We start from the raw sequence: 12,570 nt of genomic DNA on the forward strand, positions 1-12,570 counted from the left end.
CTAAACTTTTTAAGTGTTTTTATGGCCTTTTTTTTCCTGGGAACTTGAAGCTATGAAGAGAAGCTCTGTGCCTTATTGATTATTCTGAGTAACCTCACCCACACTCTGGGTTTGGACGTGGATTGCCGGGAGAGAGGTAACGTTGAGCTCCACATTTGAATTAAGGCAGTAGAAGGATGGAAGGGATCAGCTGCGTGTGCAAGAGAACAGTATTGGAGGGAATGTTCTTTTCACCCTAAGTCCAAGAAATCCCTCCTGCACTGTTTCTGGAAAGAAGAGTGGTAACTGCCAGCAACAGCGAAGGCAGAGCTTGAGCTGCCTCTGTGGAAAATGCTGGCAAGAAGCTGAGGTCTGCCAAGGTTGTTTGGGATAGACGTTGTGGACCTGTGGATCTTCCTAACGCTTGGTCAGGAGACACGAGAACACCATGTCTGCGGCGAGACCTCCCCATATTTCATCTCTGTGGGACTGACAAGTTCCTCATGCTCCCTGGTGTTCCTGTGTATCAGAACTGGTTTCTTGCTTGCAACCTGTTCCTCTGATCTTTCCTGATTTCTGTGCTGGGAGAGGGACTCACAATTCAGGATACAGATTCTTTTTTCTAGCCAGTTTGTTGGTTTAAAATATGCCTTTGAGCTCCCCGCGGCCTTTGAGCACGTGGCACCAGAGAAGCGGTGATGGCGAGACCCGGAGCAGTGTCCTGGTGAGCAGCGCTGGCGGTGACTGAGCCCCTCTTCCCTCTGTCTCCTGCCTCCCTGTCGCTGGGACACACGCTCGGAACCGCGACAAGCTTTGCCGACGGCTGGAGCCCGCCGCAGGGTGAGGACGCGTTCCCGAGCGGTATGTGTGGCCGGAGCCCGCTGCTGCAGCTGGGAGCATGAGTGCTGGCCCCCCGCTGCAGCTGGCTGTCCTCTGGCCGTGGCTGCTCATGGCGACCCTGCACGCAGGGCTTGGCCGCACAGGGCTGGCGCTAGCGGCGGCGGTCGAGTCAGAGAGGTCGGCAGCGCAGAAAGCCATCATTAGAGTGATCCCCCTGAAGGTGGAGCCCATTGTGCTGGAAGGGGAGTTTGCAAACGTTGCAGAGGTGACTCCAGCCGAAGGAAAACTGCTGCAGGTAAGCGCAGCCGTATTCAATCCAGCTCCATCTGCCCCACTGGCCTGTTCTGGTCCTCTCTCCCTTTTTCTGTTCTCGCTGTTCCAGCTCCCGGCTCAAGGCGTTTGGTTTTATTTTCCAGCTGCAGCAAGTAGGCATTTCTCACATGAACTGTCCACCTCACCTGTGCGTGTTGCTCCTTGTGTTCCTGCCCCCCAAGCCGTGCTTGCTGCTGCCAGGGGGACGGGATGATGCATATGGCTGCTGCTTCGTTTGGTCTCGGTCTGTAGGTGCGCTTGTGTCAGAGCTGAATTTTGGATATGGTCAGTTGATTCCTCACAGGTTACTGCATATCTTACTTGATGTTACAATGCTGAGTGTGTTGAGACACAGGTGGGACACTGAGCACCTGACAGAAAATAGGATTTTATCATTTATTTTTTGGTGTGAAATCCGTCAGTTTTTCTGCACACTTCTGCTGGTAACTGGGCTTGTGGTACAGCTAAAATACACACCCAGGCTGTGCCCACCTCAGTTACTGACCCTGCGCATTGTTGTCTTTTGTACTGCCTATACCTGAATGTTGAATTGTGCCCGTAGAGCGGTTCCGTGGTGTCAGCACCAAATGTTTTTATAAGTGAAATTAATGCTGGTTTCTGACCTGTGCTAAGGAAAGAGAGAGAGCATCACCATCCCGCCGTGAGTTGCAAACACTGCCAAAAGACAGCGCTGAGCTGATCATGAACAGACTGACCTCCTTCCTGTGACAAGTTTTGAGCTCAGTTTCTTGAGACCTGGTGCGTTCTCTCTCGTTTCTGTTGGGAATTTGCTTGGCAGTTGTGTGCTTTATTCTTGAAAACAAACCCCAACAGAATAGCCTGTGTTAATACGGAATCTTCATTTTTGCATAGCTTTTTCCAGTCTTGACTTCCCAAATGTGAAATGTTGTAATCTTAATCAAATTTGTACCTGGGAAATATAAATGAAGGTAAGAAATTGTGTATAGTCTTGTAAGGAATACAATCAAGCCAGCTTTAGAGCATGGTCACCTGTCTGCAAATGGGAGCTGGCAATGTGTGACATTTATAAAGCCTTTTTTTTTCCACGCCTTTTCAACTGCTCAGAACAAAAGCTGTGCTGTAAAACTATATTGTCAGGCTAGAAAAATAATCCTAGCCAAATGTACTCAAGGTCCTGTTCGGTCGTGAGGCAACGTCTAGGAAAGTCAATATTTATTCCTTACAAAAACTACAGTGGTGTTGCAACTAAGCACAAAGTGTAGAGCGTGGACCTGTTTGAAAGGAGAAGGTGATAACTTGGGTTGTAGGATGTGTGGATGTTTTTAACCAAATCCGGTGCTACATGGTGGGATTTTTGTCTCACTGGCTGTTGCAGCAACACAAATGAGGCATTTTGAGTGCTAAGCCCTGAGTAGTGGTGGATTTACAAATGGACTTCATGCTTTAAAACTCATCCTCAGAATGAGAGGGCTGGGGAAATGCTAATCTAATCTGCTGAGTCTGTGTACACAGATACTGACCTGCACTGTGTATGTTTTTAGGCCTTGGTTCCACCACTGTGCGTGCATAGGTGATCATTCCTATTCCATATCCCACTGAATCCAGTGCAGAAAATCACTCGGGTCTGGTTTCAGATGGCAGCATTGGGATCGTGGGGTCAGGCTGTGCCTGCTGCAGCAGGATGTTTGTCTGGTGCCAGGCACGGTGTTCTGGGAAGGCTTAGTCAAGTGTACCTGTGACCTCTTGTGTGTCGTATGATGTAGTTTCTGATTCTGCACTGGGGTGCAAGATAAGTAAGAAGTTAACGGGAGGAACTATTTTTAGTTTGCATTTAAGTAGTTGGGTATTAAATACACCTGAATTAATTAGGTTTTATTGGGACATCTCATTTTACATGTGGTCATCAGCATCCCGACCTTGCAAAAATGTTAGGCCATGCGCTCAACTTTAATGTCATTGGAACTCTCACCTGCCTGTTCACACCTACCTGCACAATTGGTTCTTTATATGCCATTCAGATATGTAATGTGATTATCTTTGAGGTTAATGAGTTGAGAAGTCTTTGTTTTAAACCATTTTTGGATAGGTCTTCTTGGTTGTGTCTGTAAGATGCCATCAATTCTCCTGCCCATCACAGGAGAACAGAAACTGCAGAGCTGAGTTTAGGAAAGCAGAGTGGGTGGTCCAGGCCTGGTTTTGGAGCAGTGCTCTCTTATTTCAGTGGTATAATAGGATTGCTTAAGGATAAGTGTTAGCCCTATATTCAAGTAAAGTTCTCTTTAACTTATAATTATTTTCAGAGTGTTCTGGTCAATATATTTTTAGAAATGCATTCTTCATGTAATATAGAAAATCCTGCATGGAAGTAATGGAGCCTCAACCAAAGGTACTTCTACCAGAACACTTTCTTGGTTTCATTTCTCTCTGCTGTGCTCTCTAGGATCATCTATAGAGATGGCCTTTGATCACAGTGTGTTCTGTCCTTAGAAGCTAACTTTAAAGGTATCTTCTTTACCTATATCAAAAGAATCCCTGTGTCGAGCTCCTCCTCACACCCCTCGCTGCTGTGGCCAGTTCTGCTGGGAGGTCTCTCGATTTCCAGTTTTGCAGTGGTGGGTGAGCGGCTGGATCTGCAGCGCTGCCCAGGACCTGCCTGCTGCCTGCCCCTTCCAGTTAACCCAGGCAGCATTACGTCTGGCACTGCACTCCGTGCGGGATGATGCAAAGGCAGAGGAATTTCTTAAGTAGGCAGAGCCACTTAAGGCTTTATAGGTCAAAAAACCAACACTTTAGACTTCTTGCAGAAATGATCTTCAAGCTTGTTCAGAGCTCAGGCTTGTTCAGATAGTACATGCTCTGAGCATTAACTATTGCTTAAAATGGGAAAAGTAGCGTTGTGAACTAGTCTCCAGTTTCCAAATAGCTGGAGCTTTCGATCTCTGCTGAGCCCTCTGCAATAGCTTGGACTTCTGAAAAGAATCCAAGGGAAGAAAATGTCCCTGAAGTAAGCTGGAAGAACCAAACCTTTCAGACAAGTAGGTTGGAAAGAAAATGTTTAGATCTTACTGATGGCAGGCAGCCCCCGAGCAGTGGAGGACTCACCATGCCCTCTGAATTGCAGTTCCTACAGTCATTTGCAGACCAACTCCCTTTAAGATGACGAATAGTGAAATTTTCACAGCCTCTCCTTCTGATCTTTATGTTGTTCTGTCAGCTGGTTTTTGAGGAATGAATCTTGGTTTCCTTCTTGCCCATGCCTCAGTCTCCAGTTGGTACTGGAGGGAGCTGTTGGTTTGAAGATGGATGGGAAAATGAGGAACATCTTGGAAAGAAAAGGAGTGAGCCACTGCAGAGACTTGAAAGAAAGAGGTGGCAGATTTATCCAGTTTGGATTGCAACAGAATTCACATGCAAATGTAATTGTGGGTGAAAAAAACTTTTTATTTGAGAAATAGCTCAGCACTTACAGTTTATTTTAGTAAAGTGCACATGCGAGCATACATCATTGGAAGTGAGCATTAGTATCTCCTTATTTGAGTGTATATAGCCCCAGTCTTGTATGCACGGGAAGGGTTAGCATGTGTGGCGTGGCAGGAATCGTTACAGTCTCTAGTTCTGGGGATAGTATTCTAGAAACAATGGTAAAAGTTCGGGAAAATCTGCAAAAAAATGATGTTAAAAAGAGATAGTAAATACAGCAGTTTGAGTTTATCTGTAAAGAAGGTAAAGTGATGCTCAATCACAGATCACCTGACATGCCTATGTGTATGTCCTGCGTTTAGCAGTAGCAGTCATTTTTTCTCCTTCTCGGTAGCTGGTGCAGTGCTGTGTTTTGACTTTCGGGCTGGGAACAGAGCTGATAAAAATGATGTTTTGGTTTGGCCAAGGACTTTGTGAGCCTCATGCTCTGCCAGGGAGGAGGGAAGCCGGTAGGAAGCAGAGACAGGACACCTGACCCAAACTGACCAAAGAGGTATTCCATAGCACAGCACGTCATGCCCAGGAGGTAACTGGGAGAGGGACCCAGAAGGGTGAGGGGACTGCAGGGTTGGAGGAGGTATCGGTCGGTGCTTGGTCGGGCTGGTGGGGTGAGTTATCAGTCACCTGGTGCTGAGGTGTTGTATTCTCTTCCCTTGTTATTTCCTTTATCATTACTATTATTGGTGGCAGCAGCAGTGATTTGTGTTGTACCTTCGTTACTAAACTGTTCTTATCTCAACCCGTGGGAGTTGCATTCTTTCTGATTCTCCTCTCCGTCCCTCCGAGAGTAGGGGGAGGGCAAGAAGGGGGGGGAGTGAGTGAGTGAAAGCTGTCTGGCTGTGTTCAAACCACGACTGTAGAAAAAACACATAGCTACGTAGAACAGCAGAACAGTCTTATTTATCAGGCAAAAGTATAGAACCAGTGTTCCCAAATTACATTATTTTATCACAAGTTCCACAACACTGCTTCATTTCTGTATAATCTTTACAGTTCTATGGGTGACTGTAGGAGAAAGTAAACTTTCACTTACCCACTGAGCACATTGTTTTAACTTATCTCTGCAGGGAAAACCCTTGTGAACACAGAACAAGCTCCTAAAGGCTCTGAATGGCAAAAGCAAGGATTAGCCTCTTTCCTCTCCTCCCCAGAGAAATGAATGCTTTTTAAAACTTATTTTTTAAAATCAATTTTCTATTTATGGTGAAATGAGTGAGAATTACAGGAGGATCCCAAATCATCACTGTTTAGGTATGTGTGGCTCAGAAACTGAAAATCAGACATAGCTATATCCAGAGGAGAAGCACGTGTGTATTCAGAACAGTGATAATTAACCTTTGAAATAGTTGCAGTGAACCCCACATGATCATCCTGGAAATGGAGAGTGTTTCCAATATGGCAATGGACAACGCTGTTGGAGAATTATAATCACCTCCTTAACTGCTTATAGAGGGTTACACTCCCAACCCATAAGAAAGTAAATATATTAGTAGTCTTCTATACTACTAGCTCCTGGATCAACAAAGGGATGTGGAGTGCATAATGTTGACAGAGATCAAAGAAGTGGTAAAGTCTAACTAAATGATAATGGAGACTTAAATTACCTGTGAATAAACTGGTCTGATAGCACAATAAGAGTAAGTTCAAAGAAGCAATTTTTGCCTCTTGGAACAGCTAGTACCAGGGTACACAGAAATATATTCTTGACTTCGTGTTAAGCAATGTACAAGGACTGACTCAAAAGCTGGCAACAACTGAGCCCCTTCTATTGACTGCAGCATAATAAAATTCTTTGCCTAAGTATCAAAAAGTGGAATTCTGACACTAACCTTTAGAACAGGAAATTGCACTAAAGTGCAGCAGCGAGATTAATGGCTCTTACAGCTTAAAGAAAAATATCTTTAGATGTGGCATAGGTACTACTCAGGACAGGAAAAGCATATGGAAAAATAGATTGTCTCAAAAAGGCAGTAGTAACCCAATACAAATACATTGGTAGGGTTCAAGAAATCATTTTGGCCAAACAGTTCTTTCAAGAATGGGATGTATATTGTATTAGTGTAGGATTGGCATTGTATGCAGTATAACCTGCAGTAGAGATTAGAGTTAGACGCTGGCACAGGGTGCCCGGAGAAGCTGTGGCTGCCCCATCCCTGGCAGTGCTCAAGGCCAGGTTGGACACAGGGGCTTGGAGCAAGCTGCTCCAGTGGAAGGGGTCCCTGCCTGTGGCAGGGGGTTGGGACTGGATGAGCTTTAAGGTCCCTTCCTACCCAAACCAGTCTGGGATTCTATGACCAGCATGGTATTAGTATCAGGATAGGATTTAAATGTATCTGAAAGGTGAGCCATTAAAATCCATGTGCAGAGTAGGGAGGCTCAGCTAGAGTTAGCTGCTAGAAAAAGCTGAGCTTAGAAGCTTTCTGACGTTCCATTCCTTTTTTGAGCACATGCAGAGTCTGAGCTGGAGCTTTGTGTGGTGTGTCTTCCCCTTTCCTGATCAAAAGAAAATGTGTCATGGGAAACTGTTCTCTGTTTAAGGAGGAGTTGGAAGGACTTTAAACCTAAATCGTCCATCCTCCCAGTGTCCCGTCTGATGCTGGTCATTGTGGCAGTAGAATTATTTATGGGACGTGTAGGCATAGACCCATCCTGAGTTGAAGATTTTCGGTCCCAAAAAGGTCATGGATCTGGAGGTCCAAGTAGTTACATGGGGAAGACATAAATAGGAGAAACAAACCCATCTGCAGCAGAGCAAAAATACGTGATCAGCAGAGTAAATCAACAGGCCTGGAGTGAGCAACAGTCAACAGAGGACTTCTGGCCACACACACCCATCCTGGAATATATCCAGGGAGCAAGTGGACATTTCCCAAAGATAAGCTAGCAGAGGGATGAGATTACAGGAGAAAGGAAATGGGCCTCAGCCTCTCCTGTTGGTGGTAGCCAGGCTGGACTTACAGGTGAAAGAGTTCTGAACAATTGGAGAAATGACTTCTTGTTGTGTGCCCCCATAGAACTGAAGGTTTGGTAGGCATTATGTATTCTCTCTGTATTTTTCCATGCGTAGAGCTCTCAGATATGCCTGACAGCTTTCTCTGGACTTCCCCCAAAATCTTACTTAGTCTGAAAGCAAGCAAGTATTAAACTAAAAGTCAAAAAAGCTATATAAGGGCCATGGAAAAGGTGCAGTGGAGTTTCATCTTCAGATGTCTCTGTCTTCAGTATCTTAAAACCTTGTGTTTCAGGGGTCGCCAAGAGTCAAATATATGGAATTTTGGTTTATAAACAAAGCACAGTTAAAAGCCAAACCTCAGTACCTGGTTATTTATCACACTTCAGCAATGTATGTTCATATTTTATCACCCTTCCATCCATTCTAGGTCTTGAGATTAGATACAGAGAGGAGAACAGGGTATAAAGCAGGCACACATGGCGCGGGTGGTCATGGTGGTCTTTTCTGTCTTTTAGTTCTGAGATTTTAATTTTTTACTTTTAATGTCTGTTTATTTTCCCCTTATTTCACCATCTGTAAAGAACAGGAAGCATTGTTGTATTGCCTTTCATTTGCCCATAACACTTTCGTTCTGCATTAAGGAATTGTAATCATATCTCATGCTTTGGAGCTTTGGGCCTGCTGCCAACATGGATCAGGCAGGAGGTGGCCAAGAGTTCTCTTGGGACCTTTTCACCTTTTCTTTTTAGGGGCATTACCTCAAAAGCAGGTGCTGAAACGTACAGGTCAGTGTTCAAAGATAGTAGAGCGGGTATTGTCTGGAATATGCTTAGGTTGTATTGGTCACTTCTGTGCAGGTTGCCAGATTTAAGAGGAAGATTCTATTCCCCCCTGCAGCCACTCTGTTCAAATTATGTGACATTTTGGGTGTGTTTCCTCTTCCTCTGCAGCTTGAGACATGAATCATCGGCCTAGATCAAGGGATGTATTCTCACCTTGTCACTTTGCTGGTCCTAAAGGGGCTAGTTAAGGGCATTAGTGGCCCTTTGATCTCTCTTTTGTTCTCCATCTCATTAATTTGGTCTCCAGTGATCAAATGGGTTAATCTGATGTGTATTGCTATGCTCAGTATAAGGATAGTGGTAGAAATGTAATGGATTGTCACATGCAGGAATTCCAACTTGGGAGCTGAATTAATTCCTCTGGCCATAAACTCCATTTTTATGTTTATGAGCTCCAGTTTATAATGTTTTTTTACCAAGTTCAGTTATGACATGTTGATTTCAAATGTGAGTAAACCAGTTTGGGGATACAATTTGTTGTTGTTTTGACAAAAGGCATGGGAATTCTAGTTGAACATGACATGAAAGAACAGCAGTTAGTTTTCCTACTTCTAAAGCACTTCAGCAGCTGTTGTTCCCTGGGGTCTTTGTTCGGCTACATGGATTTGCTCAAGACGACTGGTGTGTTGCTGTAGAAGGGATACACACACTGCGGAAACATGGAGAGAAAGACTGAGACTGAATTTGATCCAGATATAAAAATTAAAGAGCACGTCAGTCCTACTGCAGATGTGAAGCAATTTTTCTTACAAAGGCCAAAAAGCCCAATAGTACTGCAGAGCAGGTGCAGGGAAGACAGTGAAAAAGGATTTGGGGTGATTGTCCCATGGTAGAGCAGAAGAGAAAACTAAAGGAGTGAATTCAGGATATTGTTTTTTTCATTCGTTGAATTTTGTGCAGGATCCTGCAGGATTGCTAAAATATAAGGAACATGGAAGTAGGATATGAAAGTCAAATAAGAAAGAGTGCATTGCAGCAATTCCTGTAACTTCCTGGGTGTCAGTTTGAATCAGAGGTCAAAGGCTAGCAAGTCAGCCTCTTTAGACCACCATCCTGCCTAGAAATACAGCTTCAGAAACCCTGGGTTGACTATTTTTGTTGAGTAGTAAGAGAGCTAGTGGATGATGTATAGCTGTTACTGCTTCAGCCTTGGATCATGTTACTTGCAAAATTATCTTAATAACTTTTACTTCCTAAGACAGTTTTATTCCAAAAGAAGTGGAACCTCACAGAGATCCTGAAGATACAAGAAAGAGTTCCCCCTTTTCCACTTGTCATGCAGTACCTCAGGTACTCCTTTGTTCCATAAATGCCTTGTCTGAACAGTAGTCCTCATTTGCAGCCATGCTGGAGGTGCATATAGGTCCCCAGATGTCAGCGCCAGAGACTTCTGTCCGAAGAGTTCCCTAGGGCCACAAAAATGTCTCTGTCCTCCCCATTATCCTTTATTACATCCGACCTCATTTGTATAAGTGTAAGATGCCCTAAGTCATACAGCTTCACTCAGCTGTTCTTTTCTGCTCACCTACTCTCCCAAGTTTCTTTTCTCTTTTTTACCATTTTCATCTTTCTTTTTGGTCAGAACGTTTATTCTTGTTATTTTTCTGTATGTGGTCTTCTTGATCACCACAGGTGCACAAAATGGTTTAGGCTGCCGCCTGGCATTGTTTGCCTCCAATACTTTGCTCTCCTTCATTCTTCTCTGTAATCATCTGGTCTTTCCATTATCTCCTTCAGAGATAATAATCAATAATCAATTGAGATTATTTCTCCTAATACTGGGATGACATTGTCCCAACTGTAAATTGCCTTCCAGAATGGCAAGAATTGTCCTGTAGGCCACACACACAGTCTGCCTTTAGAAGTCTAGCCGTCCTAAACAGGTAACTGCCTTTATGGAAGACTTTCTTCAAGGCTGTAAACTTCAAGGGTGCAGACTACTAAAATGCACATGTTTTTAACTCACAGAAGAGCTCAGGTCCTGCTTACATTCTTTAGGAACCCTATCCCCAGTGCCGTGTGCAATCATCAGGAGTATCATTCCTGCATCCAGCATGGGACCTTAAGCAGGGTCTCACCATGCTCCAGCACAATAACATGAACTTGTGGCAGCTTGTTTATTATTCTGACTATGTTCTTAAATGTGTCTTTCTTGGTAGCAGGAAGTTCTGCCAGAGGGCGAGAAAGCCCCACTGCTAAATATCTAGCATCCAGTGTCTTTATTCCCTTTCCCAGATAAGGTTTCTTATATACTTTCCTGAGGTCATATCTAAGTCTCACTGGAGCCAGAAAATAGCCCTTCTTTTCCTTGCCAGCTAACCCCAGACCTCTATGGACAAAGTGGTATGTGCCCTCAAGATGCCTGATGTCAAGCAGGCCATCTCCTTCCCATCTGCACAGAAGCAAACCTGTCAGGTGGCCTCTGTTCATTTGTAACATCAACTGGGAGATAAAGCAGTGCACTGATACTGGTAATTGCATAACATTGTATCAGGAGATGTTTTGATACTGCCTAAGTGTTGGTGCCTCCGGCCATCAATACATTCCGTCAAAGGTCAAGTTGTATAAGAGCCTCTCCAGGGGATGTCTCCGTTCTTGCCATCTGCAAAGCTGGCGTGGAGTTCCATTGAACTCTATACCATTGCAGATGCTTCCAGGAATGATGCCAAAATAGGCAGATTGTGGTTTGTGGACTACTCTAAAATGCTTGAAATGCCCTCCTCACTTGTGGAGGGAGGGAGATTGGGAATTACTGCTTGGAGTTACTCACCTCTGGAATAGGTATGTGGGTTGTCCTTTGAAGAAGAAAAGAAGATAGCGTGATAGTAATTGGGCTGGTTTGAGATGTATAGTATAAATCCACATCAACTGCTCACTCTCCTTCCACTAAAGTCTTGTGGCTGGGATAAGTTGTAGGCCCATAGGGAAGAGTATATCCATGCTTACCATTCTGAAGACATGCATACTGACAACGTACATCTCCAAAAAGACTGCTTGATGATGGTAAACATTTTTAATTCTTCCATAGCAGTAATCTGACCCGTGTGCCATGACTTACGAAGTGCAGGGAAAAAAGGAGAAATTAAGCTGGCGGTATTTAGGGATGGACAGACAGTTTTGAGAAAACAAGATGTATGCCAGTATTGAGAAACCTGTTGTTTCCGTGAAGGCAAACTTCCTGATGTTTATTTAATTCTGTTGACCATGTTAAGAACTTTGAGAGATTTTTTTAATACCTTATAAACTCTGGTTAAGCATCTGTATGATGGGTTTAAGTAGGTGGGGTGAAGAAGTGGAGCTGGTTTGTGAATAACCCTGTGCTTCTCTAAAGGTTATGTAGGACTGGACAAGTCCAGTAGAGCCCAGGTGAAAAGCCACTGACACTTTCGGGATTTTTTGGGGATGGGTTTATGTAAGCAAAGATTTGAAGGAGATTTAAGATGACTTTATGTTGAATCGTAACTTGTCTGTGTCCTGGTGGGGAAAACCAGACCATAGTTTGGGCATATGTTAAGGATTTCCTTTGATCCAGGATGGCAGTTCCTGTGATCTTCAATCTCTTCAGTCTAAATTGTACTCAGAGGATCACATTTGACCTTTTGACCACAATATCACACTGGCAGCTTATGTTCATTTGTTATTTCATCATGATACCATCCTTTCATTGACCTTTGGTTCTTTTCAGAGTCAGTGCTTTCAAGGGTCCAAGTCCCTCATCCTTTGAGTATTTTCTGAGCTCTTTGTTCTTGTATTATATTGGTGTCTGTGACTATATCTACTATATTTTACTATATCTGGATATACTAAAATGTCCATTGTTCCCATGGGGCCAAGGCATCACAGGTGATGGCAAGCTCTGGTTTTGACCGTATTCATGATAGTGTACGTCTTTGTGTTATCTACAGCAAGGCTGCCAGAAAGAAGTAATTGAAGTTTCTCAGTTTGAGTGACTTTTCCAGTTAAATAGGTAGTTCTTAAATTACCTAATTTCAGTTCCATTTAAGTGATTAAACTTTAGTGATTAGAACAGGGTGAAGAAAACAGAATGATGTATGTGCATGTTGAATGCCATTCTGATTTATTCTTCACCTGTGGATACTTAAGTGTGTAGAGTCTTGTCCATGTGTTTGGAGGCTAGCTGTTACGCATACCTGAACTGTTAGTTAAGAAAGTGCATCTCTA

At 43.8% G+C, this 12,570-nt stretch overlaps 1 protein-coding gene across 2 annotated transcripts in view; it reads left to right on the top strand.

The window, feature by feature from the left end:
• The first annotated feature begins 311 nt into the window (after positions 1-311).
• RNF43 (ring finger protein 43) overlaps positions 312-12,570 on the top strand; it is a 54,795-nt gene continuing 42,536 nt past the window's right edge. For both annotated transcript variants that reach the window (XR_009728830.1, XM_061375737.1), the window contains exon 1: positions 312-1,114. Coding sequence is in view for 1 of the 2 variants with exons in the window: in XM_061375737.1 (XP_061231721.1) it covers positions 878-1,114 (237 nt within the window). In the remaining variant the exon portion in view is untranslated. The remainder of the gene's footprint in view (positions 1,115-12,570) is intronic.

Source organism: Neopsephotus bourkii, unplaced genomic scaffold (genome assembly GCF_033783945.1).
Source record: "Neopsephotus bourkii isolate Nb327-2 ecotype Australia unplaced genomic scaffold, CSIRO-AGI_Nbou_v1 NB_1675, whole genome shotgun sequence".
Lineage (NCBI taxonomy): Eukaryota > Metazoa > Chordata > Aves > Psittaciformes > Psittacidae > Neopsephotus > Neopsephotus bourkii.